Source organism: Diorhabda carinulata, chromosome 7 (genome assembly GCF_026250575.1).
Source record: "Diorhabda carinulata isolate Delta chromosome 7, icDioCari1.1, whole genome shotgun sequence".
Lineage (NCBI taxonomy): Eukaryota > Metazoa > Arthropoda > Insecta > Coleoptera > Chrysomelidae > Diorhabda > Diorhabda carinulata.
The window spans coordinates 7,482,704-7,505,801 of NC_079466.1; the positions used below are offsets into that span (position 1 = coordinate 7,482,704).

General features: G+C 31.7%; 3 protein-coding genes across 5 annotated transcripts in view; 1 reads left to right on the forward strand and 2 right to left on the reverse strand.

Moving 5' to 3' along the window:
• Positions 1 to 1,595: 1,595 nt before the first annotated feature.
• On the reverse strand, positions 1,596 to 9,235 carry LOC130896690 (elongation factor Tu, mitochondrial-like). Its single transcript, XM_057804952.1, has 5 exons — positions 8,404 to 9,235; positions 8,099 to 8,352; positions 5,168 to 5,542; positions 2,056 to 2,284; positions 1,596 to 1,805 (listed from the first exon to the last, which is right to left on the reverse strand). Exons 1-5 carry the CDS (start codon positions 8,717 to 8,719, stop codon positions 1,615 to 1,617), a joined length of 1,365 nt encoding a protein of 454 aa, XP_057660935.1. The 5' UTR covers positions 8,720 to 9,235; the 3' UTR covers positions 1,596 to 1,614.
• A 78-nt stretch (positions 9,236 to 9,313) lies between these two features.
• Positions 9,314 to 14,753, forward strand: LOC130896692 (eukaryotic translation elongation factor 1 epsilon-1). 3 transcript variants are annotated; one of them, XR_009059605.1, is made up of 6 exons: positions 9,322 to 9,512; positions 9,567 to 9,737; positions 9,846 to 9,941; positions 10,024 to 10,187; positions 10,238 to 10,396; positions 14,384 to 14,753. XR_009059605.1 is itself a non-coding variant. In XM_057804953.1 (5 exons), the coding sequence occupies exons 1-4, from the start codon at positions 9,435 to 9,437 to the stop codon at positions 10,171 to 10,173; spliced, it is 495 nt and encodes a 164-aa protein (XP_057660936.1). In that variant the 5' UTR covers positions 9,314 to 9,434; the 3' UTR covers positions 10,174 to 10,187; positions 10,244 to 12,538. The 3 variants fall into 3 exon arrangements, 2 of the variants coding, with proteins under 2 accessions (XP_057660936.1, XP_057660937.1); XM_057804953.1 differs by lacking the exon at positions 14,384 to 14,753 and having other exon boundaries at positions 9,314 to 9,512; positions 10,244 to 12,538; XM_057804954.1 differs by lacking the exon at positions 14,384 to 14,753 and having other exon boundaries at positions 10,238 to 12,538.
• Positions 14,611 to 23,098, reverse strand: part of LOC130896689 (talin-1) — a 102,725-nt gene continuing 94,237 nt past the window's right edge. The window contains exon 33 of the mRNA XM_057804950.1: positions 14,611 to 18,125. Coding sequence (XP_057660933.1) covers positions 17,426 to 18,125 — 700 coding nt within the window. The 3' untranslated portion in view covers positions 14,611 to 17,425. The remainder of the gene's footprint in view (positions 18,126 to 23,098) is intronic.

Below are 23,098 nucleotides of genomic sequence, written 5' to 3' on the forward strand. Positions count from 1 at the left end.
AAATAGCCAAACAGAAGGTAATAGAAATCACTTGTCAAGGAAATTTGACGCAATACACAAAATGTTTTCATTATACTCGTTAAATTTTTCCACTTATCTAATTTTTAATTGTAACTAAATCAAACTGTAATTCGTTGAATCATTTGGCACTGACAGGAAGAAGACCAATTATTTTAACGCCTTTTATAGTATTAGCTACATTCTTTGCGCTTACATTTCTAATAATTCCACGAATAAACTCTTATATTATTTGTCTTTAAGTTGTTTTTTACCTTTTCCGACATTGTTCCATAGAGCAAAATCACATTTAGAAGCTGTATTTTGTCAACTAACTTGTTTAGATAGAATTTAAGAATGTCATGTAGACTGTGTGAGAAATAAAACTTTGTCTAACCCATTCAAACAAAATGATTCCTTCAACCAACTTGAGCCGAAATAAGAAAAAAAAACTGTTTAAAAATAAAATGTCCTAATAGTTATGAGTTGGTATAAATTAGTTCTCAAAAAAGTTCGACATGATTGGTGTAAAAATCATAAATGACGAAGGGATCCCTAGAATCCTTTCTGAATTTTTAAAGCAATTTTTGTTTCTTAAGTAACAACCTTCGACTTTTTAAAATTGATAGTACTGATAGTCTCCGAGAATTCCATTGATGAATTGAATTTTTAAATTATTTATAAGCATAGATCAGCCAATTTATTCTGTTGAGAACTATCGCTTGTGGAATACCAGACTGGTCATCTACTTATTCTACAGCCCCAATTATGTCCTCAGGACGGTGGCCTCTGTGTGATGTATATAATTTCGTGAAGTCAACACATTTTGTTTCGTTGATTGTAAGTAACGAAAAAAACTAAGAAAATGAAAGATGAAAATTATCTCTATTCGTATTTATGTCAATAATCTAAAAAAAATACCGAATATACCCTCTAACGTTACCTGCAACGTCATTTTGGATTTAGCTTTTGATATATGGTTGTTTGAATGATAATCATACATACATTAATACCTCATGGGGGGGCTTAATCGCAATAACTGCTACACCCCAATCAAAATCATGAACATAACATTGAGTTTAAAAAATATCATTAAATACATATGTTTTTTTTAATAAGTTACAGCTAAAAACTTCTGTTTTCTACTTTAAATTGCACTATTATGTTGATCTCGCCTTATTTCAAAACTAACTTTGTTGAAAAAATCGCAGACAGTGCTGCCAAATAACGTCCAAATTTTCTTTAAATCAAAATACAATGGAAGTTTAGATTTATAAGAATTTCTTTGCGTCATACCTAGCTAATAGGTTGCAGTATATTGTGCTGGATCTTACTAATTAGCTGAAGAACTACTCTTGTCTTCTTTTCACAAACAATAGTGTCATCACCAACATTCATATTATAATGCAAATAAAATGTTTAACTACCAATAGGCTAGACTTGAATGATATTTACTGCATGTTCTTAAACTTAACTGGAATCTTCAGAATTCTATGTTAAAACTTTGAGATTAAGGTCCATATGGTTTGTTATACAATAAGGATCAAATAATAAAGGAAGAGAAACATATTTCTTGCTTGTCACAAATAATATCAAACTTAACAAATGAATTTTATATTACAGTACAAGTTTACCTAAACTTTTTGTTATATTAATACTTGGTAAAGTCTCTGTAATTACACCAGTTGCCACAGTTATATTATTCTCCCTGACTGTGAACTGTTGTCCAGGAATCATAACCATTTTCCATAACAAAGTGAGGTCTATTGAACCATGTTCACCTGGCATCAACATCTCTACACCTTTATCTAAAAGTAACATAAAAATCTATGAAGTTGTACATTAGTAAAGTTTTCTAAATAGAGCAGTATAAATTAATTAATTAATGTGTAAAAACAATTTATTAAACTGGTAATCTGTTATTGAAAAACATAGTACAAGAATATATGATCTTTGAGAATCTTAATTTTCTCTGTCTTGTTTATACTGCATTTAAAGAATGGAACGTAACTTTTTCAAAAAATACATGAATTAATTATTGTTGGTTAAATAATTTACCTAAATCAATTCTACAGGCTACATTCCAAGTTTTGCTAAATAATTGTTGACAATATTTTCCAGTTATTGGCCTTGTTCTTCCTCCTTCTTTACTTGAAAGGAAATAAATACTAGCCTTAAATCTATTAGTGATTTTTAAACATCCCACTGCACTCAACAGCATACCTTTAGAGACATCTTTCAGTTTTAATCCCCTTAGAAGAGCTCCTACATTGTCACCAGCTTTGGCCTAAAAATTTCAACAAACTTCAAAAAAATATTTCATAATCACAGTAAATTGGATACGATGTAAACACTATTATTTTGATGCAACTGATGAAATCGATAAAGAAATTTCATTTCAATGCATATATACACATTGTTTCATGTTTCTGAATTGAAAGGTTAAGGAAGTCTTCGGCAGAGTTTGCTTGTCTTAGTTTCCGATGGCATAAATTAAGAACTAACCACAAACTACTAAGCGACATAACATTAGAGCATTGAGGACAATGTTTGTACGAGGAATAAAAGGAGGGTCCAGCCATTATCTACATAGATGAAACGCATAAATGTTCTCACACTTACTAAAAAGCTTGGTCTGATAACATTAACAAATGGATAGGAAAACCAATACCGAAGAAGTAGTGCTAATCATGTTCATGCAGGATGGGTAAATAAATTTATACCAAATGTTTCACTTATTTTAAAATGCAAATGCGGTAATCAAAGTGATACCGAATTTACCACCACAAAGCGTTCTCGTTATTAATAATGCACAATGAGCAATCTGAAAAATCACCTACATCCACATCTCGATAATTTGAAATAGTTACATGTTAATAGTAGAGTTATATAATATTATAAAGATGAACAGACGAGGTTTAAGTGATATAAAGTTGATAAAAATTTAGAACATGGCGATAATACTTTGAAATTGCCACCAAAGCACTTCGATCTTAATACCATATTTTTCGACAATTTTTCACCTGATTACACTGTTAACACCACTACTACACAAACACTCACGATTCTGTCTGACGCGCATTTCGATAACCAAGTTATCGTCTTCAGAGACTGAAGGTAAACTTGAGTTTCTTTGAAGATGATAACTCGGTTATCAAAACGCGCGTCCGATAGTGTAATCGTGAGTGTTGGTGTAGCGTAAGTATAAACAATTATTCAGTATGAATATCGCCAACGGTTCCAGAAATCCCAAATTAATTGTTCACCAATATAACAAAATCTGTCAATTTGCTCTCAAATAGGAAAACAATTTCTTAAATTGGAAACAGCTTTAAGAGAATATATTGAAGAATTCTGAGCCTACTATAGAACCAAACAAAATTTCAATGTCAAAATATTTTTTCAATCAACATATTTTCCTCTTAATTAGATACATTTATTACAGCGAACATGCATCGTCGCTAGACCTTTAAAAAAATGTTTCTTCTTGCTCTGCAAACCAGACCTCCACAGCTTTTATTACCTCCTCGTTGGAAGAAAATTTACGACCTTTTAAACTTTTTTTCAGTTGAGGAGAGAGATGATAGTCGGACGGTGCCAAATCTGGGAATAAGGGGGGTGTTCTAGTTATTCAAACCCTAAATCACGAATTTTTTGCATGGCAAATACCCTTATCCAAAAAATCAATCATGATTATTCCATGGCAATCCCATAAAACTGAAGCAAAAACTTTTCCAGCAGATTTTTGTACACGAAACTTCTTAGGTCTTGGGAGAACCAGAGTATCGCCATTCCATCGATTATTGCTTTGTTTCTAGATCTTAGAAATGTATCCAAGTCTCATCTGTAGTAACAATTCGGTTTAAGAAGTCTACATCGTTTTCAAATAGAGCACAGATCAAACGCGATGCTTCTGCCCTTGCACGCTTTTGACCAACATTCAAACATTTGGGGGATCCATTTTGCAGCATTTTTTGTCATGTCCAAATTGACGTGAACTATATGATGAACGCGTTCGTATGAAATATTCACTGCTTCAAATATCCGTTTTAGCCCAATTCGACGGTCTGATAAAATCATGTCATGAACTGCATCGATATTTTCAGGGACTGACACAGAAACTGGCCTTCCCGATCGGTCATCATCTTCAATGAATTATTTACCTCTTTTAAAGCTTGCAGTTCAATTTTTCACGGTCGCATACGAAGGGCATTGATCACCAAGGGTATTAAGCATATCTGCTTACCTCTTAACTCTTTTAAATACAGGTACATGATGATGGCTCGAAACTCCAATTTTTCGATTTTCACAATTTCGGTGGACATCTTTTAATTTATTGCGTAACTCTGGTTTACTTTTTTAACGTCAAACTTTACACTGGTACTTCTAATAAGTTATTATTCGTTGCTATGGTAACGCAATATTTTGTTTAGACATGGAACTTGTCTAGATATCATTACATCCTCGTAGATGTAGCCAATACATCACTTATTAATGTTGATGAGAATGACATTTCTGATGATGATGTTCTAGTAAATTCTGAGAGGGGAAACAATAAACTCGCATTAACTATTGCAAGTAAAATTAGACAAGTTGTAAGTTTCTATCTTGAACAAGACAATTTGTTTGGATATGTTACCTAGTCAAATCTTATTCTACCATTTAGAAAAGCTGGTAATTTATTTAATATGAAACAAAGTTTATTAGATTGTTAACAGCTCTTAACTATATGGGAAACAAATTGAATAAGACCAAGTGACAAGTTTGGAAAGCTAACAATGCAAAGTCATCAAATTCGAAAAAATGGCTGGAGTATTTGTTGCTTATTGGTTGCCATGAAATTAAATAACAAGCCAACAATAAAATTCAATTTTGAGGCATTTTTTTCCAAAAGTTATTTATTTAAAAGCATATTTCTTGCTCTAGAAAATTTTAATAGTAAAATCCATTAGAAACTAGGGAATAAGCTCAAAGACATTTTTAAACCTATGAAGCTAGCAAAATTCGATTTTGAGAAATCGATTGGAGCAACAAAATTAAGTTTTGGCAACTAATCAGCAACAAATTCTTCAATTTACTGACTTCTTATGGTTAGCTTGCCAGACCTGTAAATGACATTAGTTATCATTATGGAATTTTTTTCTGTGATGTTTAATAAGTGTTTACATACCTCAGTAACACTTTTCTTGAACACCTGAATATCTGTAACAACAGTTTTTAGTTGAGTATCAAAACCCAATAGTTCTGCATCTTGAGATCTCTTTATTACCCCTCTTTGTATAGTACCAACGACTACAGTACCTCTACCGGGTACTGTAAATGCATTATCTATAGGTAACATAAAAGGCGATGTGATATCTCTCTTAGGGTCTGGTATATAGTTGTCTAAGTAGTGTAGTAGTTGAATTATAGATTCTTTACCATACTGTGAATCATTTTCATTTAGAACATCCAATGCAGAACCAAACACAACTGGAGCATTGGACCCATCAAAGCCAAAATCTTCTAGTAATTCTCTGATTTCCAATTCAACCAATTCCAATATCTAGAAAAAAATATATAAATACTTATATAAAACAGTAAAATTTTTATTATATACGAGGGCTGTGCGAAAATATTCTGACTTGACAAAGAAACAAGATATTTTTTCCATAATTTTTATTTTCGTCGTTTAGTACTATTTGGTGAACTTTTTCGATGTTGCTGTTTATGGCCAGCCCGAACGCACGTCGTCAATCAAGCTCATATGGCTACGTTTAATTTCAATTGCCCAAAATATTACGGTTGTAAATGAATCACCGTCTAACTCTTCTTTCGGCTGCTTATGCTTTTTATTATTCAAAAGCAAATATTCAATGATGGCCTGATAGTCATTTCTTTTCACTTCTTGAATTTTCTCAACAACTCATCTATACTGAAATATATACTTGAAAATCAAGCAGAAACTGGGAGTCCAAAATGGCTGAAATTTTATTGAGAACCTCTGCATTCATGCATACCCAAATATATTTCTCAATATACAACCCCCGTATATTTTTCAAATTATTATGATTGAAATTATATAGGGTCACCGAGTAAATGAAAGGGTCTTTTTTATCCCTCATAACTCCGAACTTACCAATCCGATTGACCTCAAATTTAGTTTCTCTATTAAATAAATTATTTAGCTATAAGAATATTCTTAGTGTATTTAGTACTAATATGGAGAATGAAGTGAATGAGATTTTTAAAAAAAGTAGAATTGACTCATGGTGTATATAAGTGGGTGAATATTGGATCACCCCATGGTCAACAATGGATCTAGTTATTTTAGATACCAAATTAGAAAAAAAAACAGTAAACATGAAATCATTTATTTAATATTATGAGGAACAAAAACATCCCAATGAAACAAAAACTTGTCAAAATAAAATCTAAATTAGCGTTTAATTACAAAGGAACTTTCAAACTAGAAGTATAACATCTGTCTATTAATATTATTTATTAAAAACTTGCACAAGTAAGGATCAAAACTTTTATGTCTAGAAAGTTAAATTCAAGCATTATTCAACATAGAAGATTAAAAGTGAGATATGATTGCTGCCAAGCAGTACTACCACTTCAGGTAGGAGTTGGTAATAGCAACTTAATATTATCATCCTTGACATATGCCAAATCTGGAATATTTCGTTGAACGTCCTTTTATGTATCTCAGGTACCTCGCATACTACTCCAATACGTAATTCTTAATACTTTAGTGACATAGTATAAGAGTTAGTTTATCGTTTTCTGGTGTGTCAGATGCAATAAGAGATCTCCCTAATCGCCTGTGTTTTCTTTATTATTCCTTGCAGTTGCTTTAAAAATTTTTTGGAATCCTTCCAGTGAAATTATCCGTGCAGTTGAGGTAATAGCACTGCAGTGCTATTATCAATGTCTTATTTTGGTGGATGGCTATTAATTGGTAACTAAACTACATGATCAGCAGACTCATTCATACCACAAATAGTTGTGGACACTGACATTACACTTGATTTTCATTATCATTAATAACTTTGCTTTTGGTCTCTTGATTTGACACTGTCAAGTTTTGATTCTCGCCAACAGAGCCTACTTGTTTTTCAGCATGGGTTCATCAGTGACACTACTTGGCATAAAGTCTTCTTCATTAAATATATTTCTGTCAAATGAATATATACCAGTTTTATTGAGACAGTTCTTTATGTTTACCGGCGTCATACACCTTTCAAAAGCTTTACTTTAACAAGTACACAGTGGATCATAATTTACTGAGTACACAGGCAATAGGAACTTTTTTTTAAAATATTTTCGTGACGTCACCAAGAATCAGGAGAAAACAAGTGCGAATAGTAACGCGGGAACTAAACAAGCCGCAGCGCTAGCCGATAGAGAAATATAAACTTGATGTCTCAAAAAAGAGAAATGAATTTCTAGTACTACTTACGCACAAATAAAGTATTTTGTCCAATATGGCAAAACTAAGTACTGAAACATTATATATGCTTATATGCATATTAGTTGTTAAGAATTATTTTATTTTAACGTTTCAGATTTCTAAACGACTAATAATTTATGAATCGCAATTGTTTCTCTTTGTTAATTATTTAATTTTACTAAATTATTGTTTTTTTTTTCGTTGGAAGGGACAAACTCAAAAAAGCATCACATCCAGAGTTGATGAACAGACTCCAGTTTTTGTTTACTTGTAGCCTCTAGTTTTCCTAGAAAACCCACAACTCTATGTACATACCTCTGTTTCATTTGTTTTTATTTTTTTGGAAGATGTCAAGGATAAAGTAGTTAATTTTGCAATGAATTACCTTAACTTAGTTACTATATTATCACTAGTACCTAACTGCACACCCATCAAAATTATACTGCCCATCAATTCACAATACATTTGCCAGACATATACATATCTATAAATAATTAAATAAAATTAAAACCAGAAATCCAATGTCAAATGATATTTTGATAAAGGCCAAAATTGAGCTAAACTGTCAAAAGAGATTTTTTAGAAAAAAAAATTGAAACTAGACTAAATCAAGCATATTATCCAATGAAAAAAACTGAATATGTATATATGAGGAAAATTACATACTTCCTGATCCACTAGATCTGCTTTATTAATATAAACAATAATTTTTGTTATTCCAACTTGTTTAGCCAATAATAAATGTTCTCTAGTTTGTGGCATCTGACCATCAGTTGCTGCAACCACTAATATAGCTCCATCCATTTGAGACACTCCAGAAATCATATTTTTTATAAAATCTGCATGGCCAGGACAATCTGTGTGAGCATAGCTTCTTTTATTTGTACTATAACCAATATGAGCAGCATTTATTGTAATTCCTTGAACGTAATCACAATTAATAAATTGCTACCCACTCTGATGTTTAATACCTCTTGCTTTTTCTTCTGGAGCATTATCTATCTGATCATAAGGTACATATTTTGCTAATCCATCTTTTTGTAATACCTTAGTTATTGCAGCAGTCAAAGTTGTTTTCCCATGATCCACGTGCCCAATTGTACCCACATTAATATGTTTTCTAACATTAGTACAATAATTTCCAAAAAGTTTTGGCAAGTTTTGTTTTTCTGTATTTAGATAGTTTGGACTAAAATATGAAAATTGGCGAACAAAATCCAACGGTGTTTTAGAATTTTTTTTAAAAATATATTTTGGAACAATATGTTGAATGTAGTAAATAAGCATTATTTATTATATCACAGTTAATTAACTACATTAACCTCACTTATCTTAGAAATTTATATTATCGCCAACTGAAATAACAGAACTCTTCACCTCCCCATTAATCCGTCTTTTACTATGACAATATGGTAAAACCACAGAACACACCCTAAAATGTAGGGTATGTTCTATGAGTAAACCTGGTTAAAAGCGAGAGCTCTTTGCTCTTTGATTGATAAATAATGATTAGAAATTAAATCACAGTAACTTTTTGTTATAACTGTAATTGATTTTAATTCAAATATTTCAACTTCTACTTCTATATGGACAGTTTAAAAGGGAGGAATGTATCACTATTAAGGTGCCGACGATATACTATTTTCTCTCTTGTTCCAGATACCGCGTACAATACACAGAATCGAGCTTGAGCCCCGAAGGATAGAGAAACCCTTATCATTCTGTTTTTCTTAGTCGGAACAGCTTCCACTTTAGAAACTCTCCATATAGGTATATTATATATATGACTCTGGTACGTTCTGTGAGTCATTCATCCCTAGATTAACCACATACTGGGAAGACCATAGATCAATCACAACCTGAAGTAAGCCACAGAACATACCAACATACCTAACCTAACCTAACCACAGGTATGTTCTGTGAAGTGAACCGTCCTATTAAAGAGTCATTTTATTGATAGCAACATCAGTAATTTTAAATATACAATATAATACGTTTAAAAATGGTTATTAATACAAGTACTTACTTAAAACCTATATCTACGTTACTAAAAGTAAAATTAGATAATACCAAAAGTAAGGTTAGTTCTCGTAATTTCTGATTTCTTTTGTATTTTAACAAACCTTGTTTTTAGATACCAACTTCAGAGACGACAGTAAAAATATTTAATTTGCTAAAAAAATCCAACTCTCCATTAGGTCCCCAAAATCAAATTGAAAAAATCCAAATACAACAGTGGATTGAATATGCTCAAGTATATGGTGTTCATGTTGATAGTTCTTATAATGCAAAAATTGTTTTAAAAGTAATTATTGTTGGCAATATAATCGCAAAAATTTTCTTAATCTCATTCTAAAAAATCGATTTTTCAATGAGTATTGAAGTAATTAATAAAGTTTGTTTGATTTTTCAGGAACTTAATAATATTTTAGCCCTCAAGACATACTTAGTTTCACATAGGTTAACAATCGCTGACATATTATTCTTTTATATGCTTCTAAGAGTAATGGTACGTAATTACAATTGCTACTATAGGTTTATTTAAAATTTTATTTTATTAATTTGTAAATTTAATGTGATAAACTTTTTAGGAAACTTTATCGAATCTTGACAAGGAAAAATATTTGAATGTTTGCAGGTGGTTTGATAATATACAAAATGACACATTATTAAGAGATAATAATAAAATCATAGATTTCAGATCTAATTTCCTAGCTACATGGGTACCAGCAAAACATTAAAACAACTATAATAAGTAATTTACAGAATAAAATTGTCTTACATAGTCATTTGTTTCATTGTAAGTTTTAGGTCCGTCAAAAATTGTGTTGGTTGTTTTGGTTTTAACAAATTTCATTTTTGTCAATTTGCCAACGGAAATTTTAATAATTTAGCACAGTCGGGGGTAAAGGCTTTAGTAATCTGAAAACTAAACTACTGACAGTGACAAACTAATAATCTAAAGTATGTATTCAATAAGACTATCTTTCACGGTGGAGCCATTGTGAATGTGATTGTTCTGAAAGAGTGAGACTGGAGTGGGGTCAGTTTGTAAAAACACTTTCCACTATCCCATTACCTTCATGATCTGCATAGGATTGATGGCTGGCTGGAGACTTAAGCACTGTCTAATCTTTACTCTTTGAAGGGACTGACACCACCTGTTGATATTGATCTGATGAAAACACACATTGGTATTCATCTTTCAGGTCTTGTCGATTTTTGTTTCATTTTCGAATATCTAAAATTTTCTATGAAATATACACTGAAAAAACAATTAACTGGGCTTACGAACAAAAAATTTTGCACCCGTAACTTTTCTTAATTCGTACAAAATTTTTTTTCAAAATAATTTTCTTCATTCTAAATTTTGTTCCTTGAATGAAGTTAACAGTTTCTTCAGTGTATTATAATTCAATTTACTTCTTAATTTGTGGGTAAGATGTTAATTTTTCAATAGATCAATTATAGTCTCTGGCTACGGTATTGCAACGAAAATTATAATATTTAGAAACAGGATGCTAGTCATTGTTTGGAATGTAATTTCATATCATGAAATTTCATATATATGAAAGTAAATAAGAAGCTTCACGAATCTCAAGCTAATTCATCATCTGTTGTGCAGATCTATAGTTCTTTGGCTTTTTTCTTCAAGAAATGAGAGACAGACAACTTTCTGAATATGAAGAAAAAGTCAAATCACTATCTGAATCTAACGATTAGTATCGATTTGATAATCATTGTAAAAAATTCAGCTAGATGTTCACGAGTAAATGAAAAAACTCCTTTCTCTGGGTAAGAAAAAATTTCGCACAAACGTTTCTTACCCTATTCTAGACTGTCTAGAATGTACAATTAGCCGGGTTTAAAAGTACACAAGAAAATTTGGCCATTAAACTAGGCAGCTATAAGACACTCAATCAGTCATTAACATCCCGCCCTTTAGTAACTCTGGCAACCCTCTCTTCTGCACTATCTATTGCAGAATCTGTAGCATCATATGTTTCGAATTACTCAGATGAGAATGAATTCGAAATAATTCTTTTTGATTTGCTTTATCTTTATATTTTATTTATAACCAAAATATAATACTCAAACTTTTATAATAATGTGCATGATGTTTAAGATGATATTTTATTTTATAAGTAACTATGAAAATATAGAAGAATGAAAGTGAGATTAATGTTTCTTAGCTTATAGTTATAACATGCCTCTTTTCTGGGGAAATGCAATCTCTCATAACAGTATTTTCTTTTTTAAATTTTTGTTCTTGTTCTTGTATAACAGTGAAAAGTTCATAAAAAGAAGCTTGGGATATCCTTGTGAAATTAAAGAACTTTTGTTTCACTTGTGGCCACAATACTTTAAAAAAGCCTTTCTCTTTACGATGAGAAATAATTGGGTGATTTCAGAGACGCCTCGTTTCCTTTTCTTCACTCGTTTGCGGTAAAACAACCAGAGTAACATTACATATTTATCATCAAGGTTCTTTGCTTTTTATGTACGCTCTGCACAAAATGTAAGGTGGCGCAAAAATAACGCATGAATTTCAAACCAGTATAATTTGCTTTATTTTGATTACGTACAAAATGGACTCACATGAATACAATGTTTAGATTATCGAATACATGACTTTATTTATTGAAATATCGATATGCACTGTTTGTAGTGAACTGATCACTTTTAGAAGAATACTTCAGATAGATGGCGTTCTTCAGCGTCGATATACATCAAAAGTCTTTCTTCGAGGTTTTTCATTACTTTTGACAATCATCGTTCAGGATGCGCTGCAGCGAGAGTCGAGACAAGTTTAGAGTTGGAGCGCGCTGCCTAGTGGAGCGGCGAAAACTTTGAAGAACCGACGCCCTAACTCTGTCGCTCCTCTGTCCAGATTCATTACTTTTGAAGGAATGTTCAACAGCAAAAACGCAATGCGCCACGGTACACTGCGCCTTTGGTACTAAACTGGACTCCCTAACTTACAAAATATCCAGCCCTCGCTCCTCCCACTAATCAACTCAAATTCGTGCGTTCTTTTTACGCCACCTACTGGTGATTACAAAGAATGTATCTATCTCGTCAGAATTAGTAAACCATTAGATAAGACTCAGTTTTGATTTATTTGTTGTTGTACCTGTCGGAACTATTCTAAACCTTAATTATGTTTTCAAACATCTTTAATTTCATTTACCAAGTCTTTTCATACATAGATGTATTTTTTCAATTTTGGTCTAGAATAATGGTTCTTTCGAATGTAGACATAATCCAAGCTGATGCCATGGTAAGAAAAGACCGGAGCGTATGGTTGAGGTAACGAAGTCTTCCAATCATGATGCACTCCATCGTTTCCGGGAGGCTGGGAGCTAAGATCGGAGGGATCGTAAAGGAGGACTAAGGGGAACAATGATAGTAGAAAATATATTTATCACGCTCTCAGTATTTAGAGACTGATAGTTAACAGTTCCCGAGATTCGGGACAGACTTGAAGTGACGTGAAACACACGAGTAAGCTTAGACACAGTACGGCAGAGACTAAAGGAGCATAGAGTTGTATCAAAGCGACCCAAAACAGGGCTCCAACTCTTGGAAAGGCATCGTAGAGGAAGGCGATTTTTCATCGACCAGAATTCTCATTGGACCATAGAACAAAGGGGAACTGTTTTAATCACGGATTTGGTCTATACCAATCAGACGATCGAGACAGAGTATGGAGATGATCAGGAGTGATTTGCTCAATAATCTTTTCGCGAATATCGGCCTCCTAGGTGATCAGTTATGGTTTGGAGTGGAATTAATTATCATGCCTGGGCTGAATTGATATTCTGGGTTCTGTAGCTTAATAGTACGTCGAGGAAATATTTCTAGAGGTGGGGAATCTATTTGCTCCATTTATTGATGACCAATTCATTATGAAGTACATCCGCATACAGCCATAATTGTTAACCAAATAAGTGGGAATCAAAATTTAAGATTGGTCTGTATGATCCTTAGACTCTCAGCTCTTCGTGAAGAATGGTAGGAAATATGTGATATTGAAGCGGAAGACAATGTTAATGAACGAAGGTCACAGCGTTGGTTTAATCGTTTATTTGTGGATATTTGCGAAACGTCGAATATTACTACTTGCGATTAAAAATGGATTTATCCAAACAACTCGAACATGGACAATTATTGGTTAAACAAAGGATAATCACCAGAACCTATGGCAAAGAAAGATCGAAGGTCTTGTTTGGTGTTTGGTGGAATTACAAAAGTTTACTGTACTTCGAAATCATTCCGGATGGTCGAACTATCATTGGCGCTGATGCGAATATGTGAGGTTATATTGGGAAAATATTCAAGTTTAGTTAACCAAAATTAGGTTATCTACAAGACAATGTTAAACCACATAATGCAAAAGTTACACGGAAGATCGAAGAAAGTGATATTGAACTCCTACCGTATCCAGCATTTAATTCGGACTTTGCACCGTCAACCCCAAAGAATTTTTTATATAAATATACTATAATTATTTAATTTTGAGGATGTACTACAACAAAAAAAACAAAATCGAATTTAGATAAACTCAAAGATATCACATGACTAATTGAGCACGTGCAGATCAAATATACCATATGTCTGAGATATGTTGCCACTCTTATCTTCTTATATTCTATCAATCGGCAGACGCGTCACCAAGAATACTTACATCAAACTTTGAAAAATCGATTACAATACTGAAAAATACGTTCCCAAAAAACCGCAAATCAATATATCTTGAAGGTAACAATTTTAGCGAAAATATATGGTATATCGAAATATAGCGGTCTAATTACCTCTGATGACCAAAAAGTGTTTTGCAGATTTCTTATTTGATCCTTGTATAGTCATTAGAATCTAGCAAGTGTGCGAAATTTTAAGTCAATATATCAATTAGAAATAGTTTAAATATTGATTGTAAAATTTTTTCAGGACCAACAACAGAGTGAGTTGAGTGTTTAATAAATATTGAAATTAAGTGATTGTTACAAATGAAAAACGTTTTATTTTGTTAAAATCGTTTTTATTTCATCCAACTATTACTAAAGAATAATAATATTAATTATCCAATAAAACAATCCAATTAAACAAAAATATTTAAAAAGTATACAAGTATGTAAGGCATGCTTTCATAAGTAACAGGCACCTATTAAGTCTCGTTATTTTTATACTAGAATATAAAATTTAATTACAAATTAAAAAGCAATACAATGAAGAATAGGCACTTTTGAGTTTTTATAAATACAATATCAAATGTAATGTACAGATTAATAATTAAAAATATAAACATTTCATTAAAGCTTATATTTTATTATTGGCACTTAAAAACTAAATTTTGGTTTTGGTTAAGTAAAGAAACAAGCAAAACATTAGCACCGTATTTAGTAAGGACACTTATAATTAAGAACAAATAGAATATACACTAAAAACAAATAACAGCAGTACATACAAGATGCTTCAGAGTGAAGTATTTTATATGAAATAATACAAAAAATCTACAATTAAAATACCAGAAGAATGTGACAAGATATGTACCCAACAATTAACATTTTATTTCGTATCCTTGTCACTTTACCAGTAAGCATCGCTTCGAGTGAAGGAAGCGTTTAAACTTTACGCTCGTTAAAAAATTGGCTGCGAGAATCCATGGGAGAAAAACGCCTCATAGGACTAGACCTTTTAAATATTAATAGAGATATTGATGATGGAGCAGTAATAGGCATATTTTCAAACTACTCAAAGAGAAGATTGAAATTTCTATTATAATTTGGAAAAATTTAATAAATGATTCATATAAATAGTATGGATTGCTGGTATTTAATCAGGAAAATTTACCTATAGATAAGTTCTGCTCAGTTTTTCTTTTTTTATTTTAAGTCGACACAACTCCCCTTCCCCCCAAATATAGGAGCTAAAACCCCGCCTGGGTTGTTTACAACAGTGGTCTAAAATATGAAGAGCTTTATGGGTCGTTCGGTGAGCTCTGTGTTTATATTTTATTTGGATAATTTCATTCATTGATCTTCACAAGAAATGAGAAATAATGTAATATCAAGATTAATAACAGAGAGATTTAATTTACATTTTCGACAACCTTGGCATGGTATAAAAATCAAATCCCACTTCAGAAGCAAGTTTACTTGTTTAAAGTAAGATTTGGCAAAGCATTAGGCAATGATACAATAATTTATGCGTTTGTTTCTGATACCGTTAAAGTATGAAATCCTTTATTTTATAGAATACCTAGTTTTTCTATGAGACAACTGATCGTGTCCGTTAAAGTGTGTAATATATTATTAATTTGACACTTTTACTAATTATTTCATATAATAACGATCTGCAGCCCGTTAAAGTGTGAAATAGTTTATATCATATATTTCGCTCTTTAGTATAAGGTACATTTACGTTTCGTTTAACAATATGAAGAGTAGCGGAAAAATGGAAGGATGTTTCCACTTGGGCACAAGAAACGGTCGCATAAAACAATTATATTTCCGATCCCAGTTCAGTGTCTGCGAACAAAAATTAATTAAAATCGAGGAAGTACCGGATTTAGAAATATCGCTTCGGTCGGTTGCTACGGCTCAAAGTTTGTACCAACAAAGATTGTTTTTGTTTTAGAAATAATGTTCTTTGTAATTCCAAGTGTCATTTTAGTAATCCTTGTTGTAACAAATGATTTTATGGTATGTTTCCATAAATACCATTTATACGCTACATAAATTAGATAAATTGTTTATTATACACTTTAAGTATCTCTCATTAGTTAATTTATAGGATACCTAGTTATGTCCTAGAAAACTAGTCAAATTAATAATATATTACACACTTTACGGACACGATCAGTTATTTTCTAGAATAACTAGTTATTCTATGAAATAACTGCATTATATACGGTAACAACTCCATTACCCACATCAAATCTAGTTACAGGTGTTCAGAATAAACATCAGTTTTAGAATATTGCTTGGGTATACACAGTATAAATGGGTACAAAGAATGAAGAATAGGCATTCTGCTGTCTACATACAATTGTTTTCAACCTGAAACATTTTTTAAACAAGATATAACCACCAAAAACATTTTAGCCAATATAGGATTGAGCAGAGTTTCTAGTATCTTGTAACTCAATTTTTGTAGATTGAAAGAAAAAAAAACGATATTAAAATCACATCCGAAGATTGAATGAAAGTCATAGGATTTGCAAATAAGAAATATCTTAAATTTCAAGTAAATAAGGTGATTAAAAATTATTTCAAATTCAAGAGGAAATCGAAACAGTAAATAATAAATAATATAAAGAGAATGATTAAGTACCAGAAACCTTGTGGATATATATGTAGAAGGTCCAAAGTGCATTAATTTTTTTAATTTTTGAAATTCGAAATTTTAGTGTTTACTTTGGCTAAATTATTTTAAAAGTTGTATTAAAAAGCTTAAAAATTCACACATTCTTTTTTTAATTTTTTTTTTCATAACACCTTTAAGTGGCTTAAGCCGTAATTCCACATACATAAATGTACTAAGAGTAAATCAATAAAAGAACTGTGAATATTAAAAAAAATACCTTGGTATAAAGTAAAATTTGTTGAAGACCTGAACAAAGACACTCCATTTTGCAAAATAATGTTAAATAGATTTAACACTAGTCTTAATTTTCATACCACGACCATTAAACAATACTGCAAGTAGGTACTGGTCAGGTGAAAGAAGTAAACAAATATTTTTTTGTATCTCAACCAATTGAGGCCGGCCTTGAGATATATTTTTTGGTTATATACCGTATATTTTAATTCTAGTAAATACTGCATGTGAAATTTTCATATTTCATAACATACGTTATATAAAATCATACAAATTGAACCCACATCAAATGTTTTATCTGAGATTATTATTTGTAACGATAATAAAAAATTATGTTGTTTGATACTGTACTAATGAAACATCTTGCATGGTTTGTATGGCAGCCAAAAACTATTCAAATCTAAAACTCTTTGTCGAAGATTCCTCCTTACTACTTTTTGTCATGGATACAGTTTTTTTCTCAATAATCTGTTGCGTCACTGATTTTTTCAACATTTTTTGTTCTAGCGTGTCATCATCTCTAAAAAGGGGTGGTTCGTTTATGTATTCAACATTAGTTGAATAAGAATATTGAGAATCTCCATTTTTGAATGTTTCAAACGCCTTTTTGTCTCTAGGAGATGTAACTGCGGGTGAACTAGTATAATATTTTTCGCTACTAGATGAATAAGAATGTTGAGGCTGAGATTGGTAGCTCTTATACTCATATGTATTCATTTTATACCCTTCTGGTGTTTTGTACGTATTTGTTGCATATTCAGAACTGGAGTATCCATCTGAATAATATTTATTATCTAACGGTTGATAAAATGAATCTTTTGGAGGATCGTAACTTTTATAATGACTAGGAGTACTTGTGTAAGTATCTTTTGGATAAAATTTGGGCGAGTTCTGACTATATGAATTGTAATCTTGTCCATACGTGTTCGTTGATCCATATGTTGCTGAGTCGAGGTCGTTTATTTGAGATTTTAGAATGTTTTTATTGCGTTCGAGCGAGTTCACTTTCTCTGGACTTTCTAATTGTGAATAGTTATCTTGATAGTATCTTTGATGTGGACTAGATTGGTAGTCGTAACTTTGATGGTACCTTAAAATTAAAAAAAATGTATTATTAACCTTAAATATATGTGTTAATGAGGATATTTTAATCAAAGCTTAAAACAACCAACTAATTTGTAAATAAATCTAAATAGTTCATGACACACATCACATACATTTATCTCATTATATTTGGAGATTATGGTTTTGAATCTATTTCAAATTAGAACGTGTTTTCGTACCTGGTCATTTTTTTGAGGTTTCTAGACAAAAAAATACTTATTTATATGCAATATTGATAACTCCTGCCTGATTATATGCATTCATGTGAAAAAAACCCTTAAATTTATTTTTGCGCTAGAATATATTTTTTGCTATAACAGAAATTCATTTAAATTCGAAAGTATAAAAGATTGTTATAATAAGGCATAGAAAATGATTAAGTTAACTAAACTTTCCTCTCGAATCTATTGATGCAACTGACAAGACAGATGAAATTATTTTAAATGAAGTGATTAACATAGCTGTCCATTTAAATTTAATGTAAGCTGTGATCGTTGGACTAGCTTTTTACATTCCATGCTTGGTATCAAATATGAGAGCTAATCTGATCGCCTTGCACCTGACACATTTATAAATCAAACAACTATTTGTCATCAACTTACTATGTAGAAACCGACTAGTCTGAAACTGTTGAAGTGTGCCTGAGTTGAAGCTCGCATCTTAGTATCAAATTGGATTGTGTCGAAAAACGCGCAGATATTACATAATTGAGTTGAGAAGAATTGACCCCAAAGCAAATTTAATTTGCAGTTACATCTGACACACTAATAAAAGGTGATAAGTTCAAATGTTCACAGTCACAAACAGACGAACATGTAGGTGGATCACTCACAAACGCTACCGCACACGAAAATGTATAAAAACTGACAACTCTGTTGAAGTGTGTCTACAGTTGAAACCCGAAATATATCTCCATAACCAAATTGATTGTTTGGAGCAACGAGAAGTCATTAAATACTGGATCTCATGTTGTAAAATAGACATGCGACAGACAAATTTTTTAAGATAGTGGTTCCTCATACTATGTGGTACATAATATATGAATGAAAAATTATCTGGACCATGCAGTCGTCTTTTAACGCAGTATGGACCAGAAAGAGAACATTTTAATGTAAGATTAATAACATTAGATGAGCCATCAATCGATCCATAACTATAATTTAGAGAGCAGAGTAATGTTTTAGCAAGGAACGTTATGATAACTGTATTTTGAGATGCCAAAGGCACAATTTTAGTAGATTTCCTGCAAAATTACAGGTGCTCATGATTAGGACAGGACAATTATCAAAAAATATAATCGATTATATAAAATAATCGATTATTTCCGATTTTCGATTGATCGAAAATAATCGATAAATTGGAAATAATCGTTAATCGAAAATAATCAATTTTCGATTATTCGAAAATCGGAAATAAAGCTTCAGAAGAACGATTGTGGTTTGATTACTACAAAAAACAAGATAAAGAGCGAGTATACCATTTTTAGGAATATAAAGAAGACGTTATGGTTTGATTCCCAATAAAAACAAACCAAATAATGAGCCTACAGAAGATATTTGGAAGTAAGATTCTGATATTGAATTATGTTGAAATAATTAATCAGAAAATAAATTTTTTAATCGTTAAATTTTTTATTATATTATTTGATGATTTTAACGATTCTACGAAAAATAGTGTATATGCCATAGCCGCGAAACTTTTTAACGACCTCAAGATTATCTTATCGATATTTTTATATTTTCCGATTAATCGATATTTTTCGATTATTTTCGATTAATCGATTACCGGTTATTTTTAAAAATATATATCGATTAATCGATCACCCGATTAATCGATTATTTTGCCCACCCCTACTCATGATGCCAATTTAGAAAAACACTGAAGGAAGTGAGCTTCATGTTGGTTGAGGAGCCGTCTTATTCTCCAGATTTGGCCACCAAGGATTATTGACTGTTACTAAAATTTACATGACACTTTCACGGTAAACGATTTTATTTGGATAATGAAGTCATGTTTGCGGTAAATCAGTGGTTTGCAGAGTTGAACAATTTTTCTTTCAATGCATATTAGATATACTAGAATATTGATAGAAAAAATGGAGACTATATTAAAAATGGGTCAGAGGCGTAATTAATTAATTTAAATGAAAGGACTCCTTATCTAAAAAGTTCGTGTCATGTCATAAAAGGTATAAAATTGGTATAGCAACATTTGAAAAACTTCCAATCATCTTCTCTACTCACAGTCAAATATGACACGTCTCATTTGATATAAACGTTAATTACTAAATGATTTACTTACTGAACACCAAGTTTACATTACCACTACACTAACACTAACAATAACACTGTCTGATGCGCGTTTCGATAACCAAGTCACCATTTTCAGAAACTGAAAGTAAACTGTTTACCTTTAAGTGCTTATTATGCCAAGTTTGTTCCAAAATTACTTGAGGCGATAGCAGTGAAACGACGGGGGAAGTTGTGTACAGGTGTTCCTTGTATCAGGATAACGCGTAGTCACAGGTCTGAAATTGCATTAACATACTTGGTATAGAATTCGCCATATTTTTCAGATTTGGTCCCCACAGTTTATTGGTTGTTTCATAACTTGAAGATTACTCTTTTGACGAATAATCGCATAATCTTTCTTTCAAGACGCATTAAAAATCGAAACGCACGTCAGACAGTGTTATTGTTAGTGTTAGTGTAGTGGTAATATAAACAGTGTGTTCGAAATTAATATCACCAACGGTTCCAGAAATTCCACCTAAAGATTTACTTATCAAAAAAAAATTTAAAATAGATAAGTTCAAATAGACTAAGAACAAGCTGCAGATTTTTGAGATCAATCTTCTAACTAATTTATCAGTAATTACTATTTATTGCGCCAGTTTTTAAGCAGTCCACCTAAAAAAGCATAAATTTGGATATGCGGAACATAAGCTGTGAAGAACCCGTAGAAATGTATTGAAATATATTAGTTTATAGTAACGTAGCGAAGTAATAAACCAATTTTAGCATAAATGGTGGAGTGATCCTGTAATATTTGAATTCGGGCTCATATTCTTCAAGTTTTTGTTATTAATTACGTTTTGTACACGATACAAACAATACCACTGCATCATTTAAATTTCGCAATTGATTTGATGGAAGAGTGACTTTTCAATACTTCTGCTACAGCTATTATATTGTTAGTTTTCCCATGTTTCTGATGTTGTCTGTTAAACATTTTAAATAAAACTAACAAATAAATTACTTTTAATACTGATATAAAGAAAACTGTTTCTGTCGTTTGGTGGAAAAAAGAATATCGAGTGTTGATATTGTTTCTTACGAGGAAAAACTAATGAAAAGTTACGTAAATATTGTAAGTATCCTCTGGAACTAGTCTGTATTGTATTTAGCGGTCGTCGAACAAAAGTACGTGAAATAGCTTCTTCTTATTATTTCTTCCATAATAGGTCAATCGTATGTTCCTCATTATGGCTCTAGGTTGTCATTTCACCTCTTTACTGGTGGACCTCTACTTCGTGTTTTAGTTAGAGATTTACCCCTTACTAGTTTTATCAGTCTAGCACCTGTCATTCGACTTATATATTGGTTCCATTGCTTCTTATGCTGTAATACTCATTCATCAATCTAAGTTACTTAATCGTCTGATGTTTTCACTTTTTCTGTGGTCTGCAGAGTTGTTTCGTTTTTGAAATTTCTAGTCTTGTTTTTAATTGTCCCATTGTCGCTTTGTAAATTCGTGCCTTTGTTTCTTGTCTCAAGTGTTTTCGCCATACTACGTTCTGAAGGCATCTCGCGAGTTTATTGCTCTAGCTACTTGTCCTCCTATCTTTTCTTCTCCGTCTCCATAATGGGTTATGTCAATTCCAAGATATTCGAATTTCATTCTATGTTGTATTATTCGACTAGTTTTAATTTGCATCTAACGGGCTCTTTTGATGTTGTCATGCATATGGTTTTTATTAATCGAAATTGTCATATTATTGGTACTGTTTTCCTGTGAGATTAAAAGTGTTTAATAATCTTTGAAGATCATCTCTATGTTTAACACATATCATAGCGTCATAGGCATAGCACAGGATTTAGATTTCTGTCAACCATTGCCTAGCCTATATTGAATAACATCATTATCATAAATTATATTGTACAATAGGTGAATATCATCCAGTTTAATACAGTCGAATGCTTTTGTAAGGTCAATGAAGCATAGGAATGCTGGTTTATTATATTGCATTGATTCTTCAACCAGTTGTCATAGGATAAATACTGCATCTACGCTGAATCTTCCTTATCACATCCTTGCCACTTGTCTTCTGATGCTGTGCTCCAAGTTAATTTTGTTGGTGATAATTTTTGTAATGAGTTTCATTATTGTATCCCTCAGATTTATTCCCTTGTAGTCAGCTGGCTCTTGATTATCTCCTTTTTTAAACATGAGTATAATTGTACTGGTTTACCATCTGTCTGGTATTTTACAGTGTAGCAGTATTCTGTGGGTAAGTTTTATAAGTTTTTATTTGAGATGTTAGCCCCCATACTTTATTACTTCATTATGGAGTACATCCTCTCCGGGCGATTTTCTGTATTTTAAGGTTTTTGGAGTGGGTTAACCCCTTGAATGGTGACCTCCACATTATTCCTTATGTGCAATATGTTAGTTATTTTAGTATTAATTTTTCCTTTAAAAAGTTTGGTAGTCTATCTATTTTTCCTGCGATATTTGACACGATTCGCAGAGCTCAGTTATTTCTTCCGCTGTTGTTCTCAATATTCGCTTTTTATCTGCCTAACTAGTAAGTTAGTTCCGTTTCTAAATAGTCTGTATCTGTTGTAAGCTTCAAAGCTAAGCTAAGGTGTTTATAAAGTCTGCGCGCTAAGTAAGCTTCTCGTTTTGGCAAAGATTTGACATGATATTCTTAAAGGAACCATTGAGTTGTATAAGTGT

Bases quoted from the DNA above. Each gene is read 5' to 3' on its own strand.
- LOC130896692 (XM_057804953.1), top strand. From the start codon at position 9,435: ATGGTTATTAATACAAGTACTTACTTAAAACCTATATCTACGTTACTA. The intron at 9,513-9,566 runs GTTAGTTCTCGT...CCTTGTTTTTAG, and splicing joins TAGATAATACCAAAAGTAAG to ATACCAACTTCAGAGACGAC. The intron at 9,942-10,023 runs GTACGTAATTAC...TAAACTTTTTAG, and splicing joins ATATGCTTCTAAGAGTAATG to GAAACTTTATCGAATCTTGA.
- LOC130896690 (XM_057804952.1), bottom strand. From the start codon at position 8,719: ATGCTTATTTACTACATTCAACATATTGTTCCAAAATATATTTTTAAA. The intron at 8,353-8,403 runs GTATTAAACATC...ATTACGTTCAAG, and splicing joins TCCAGAAGAAAAAGCAAGAG to GAATTACAATAAATGCTGCT. The intron at 1,806-2,055 runs GTAAATTATTTA...TGTTACTTTTAG, and splicing joins AGCCTGTAGAATTGATTTAG to ATAAAGGTGTAGAGATGTTG.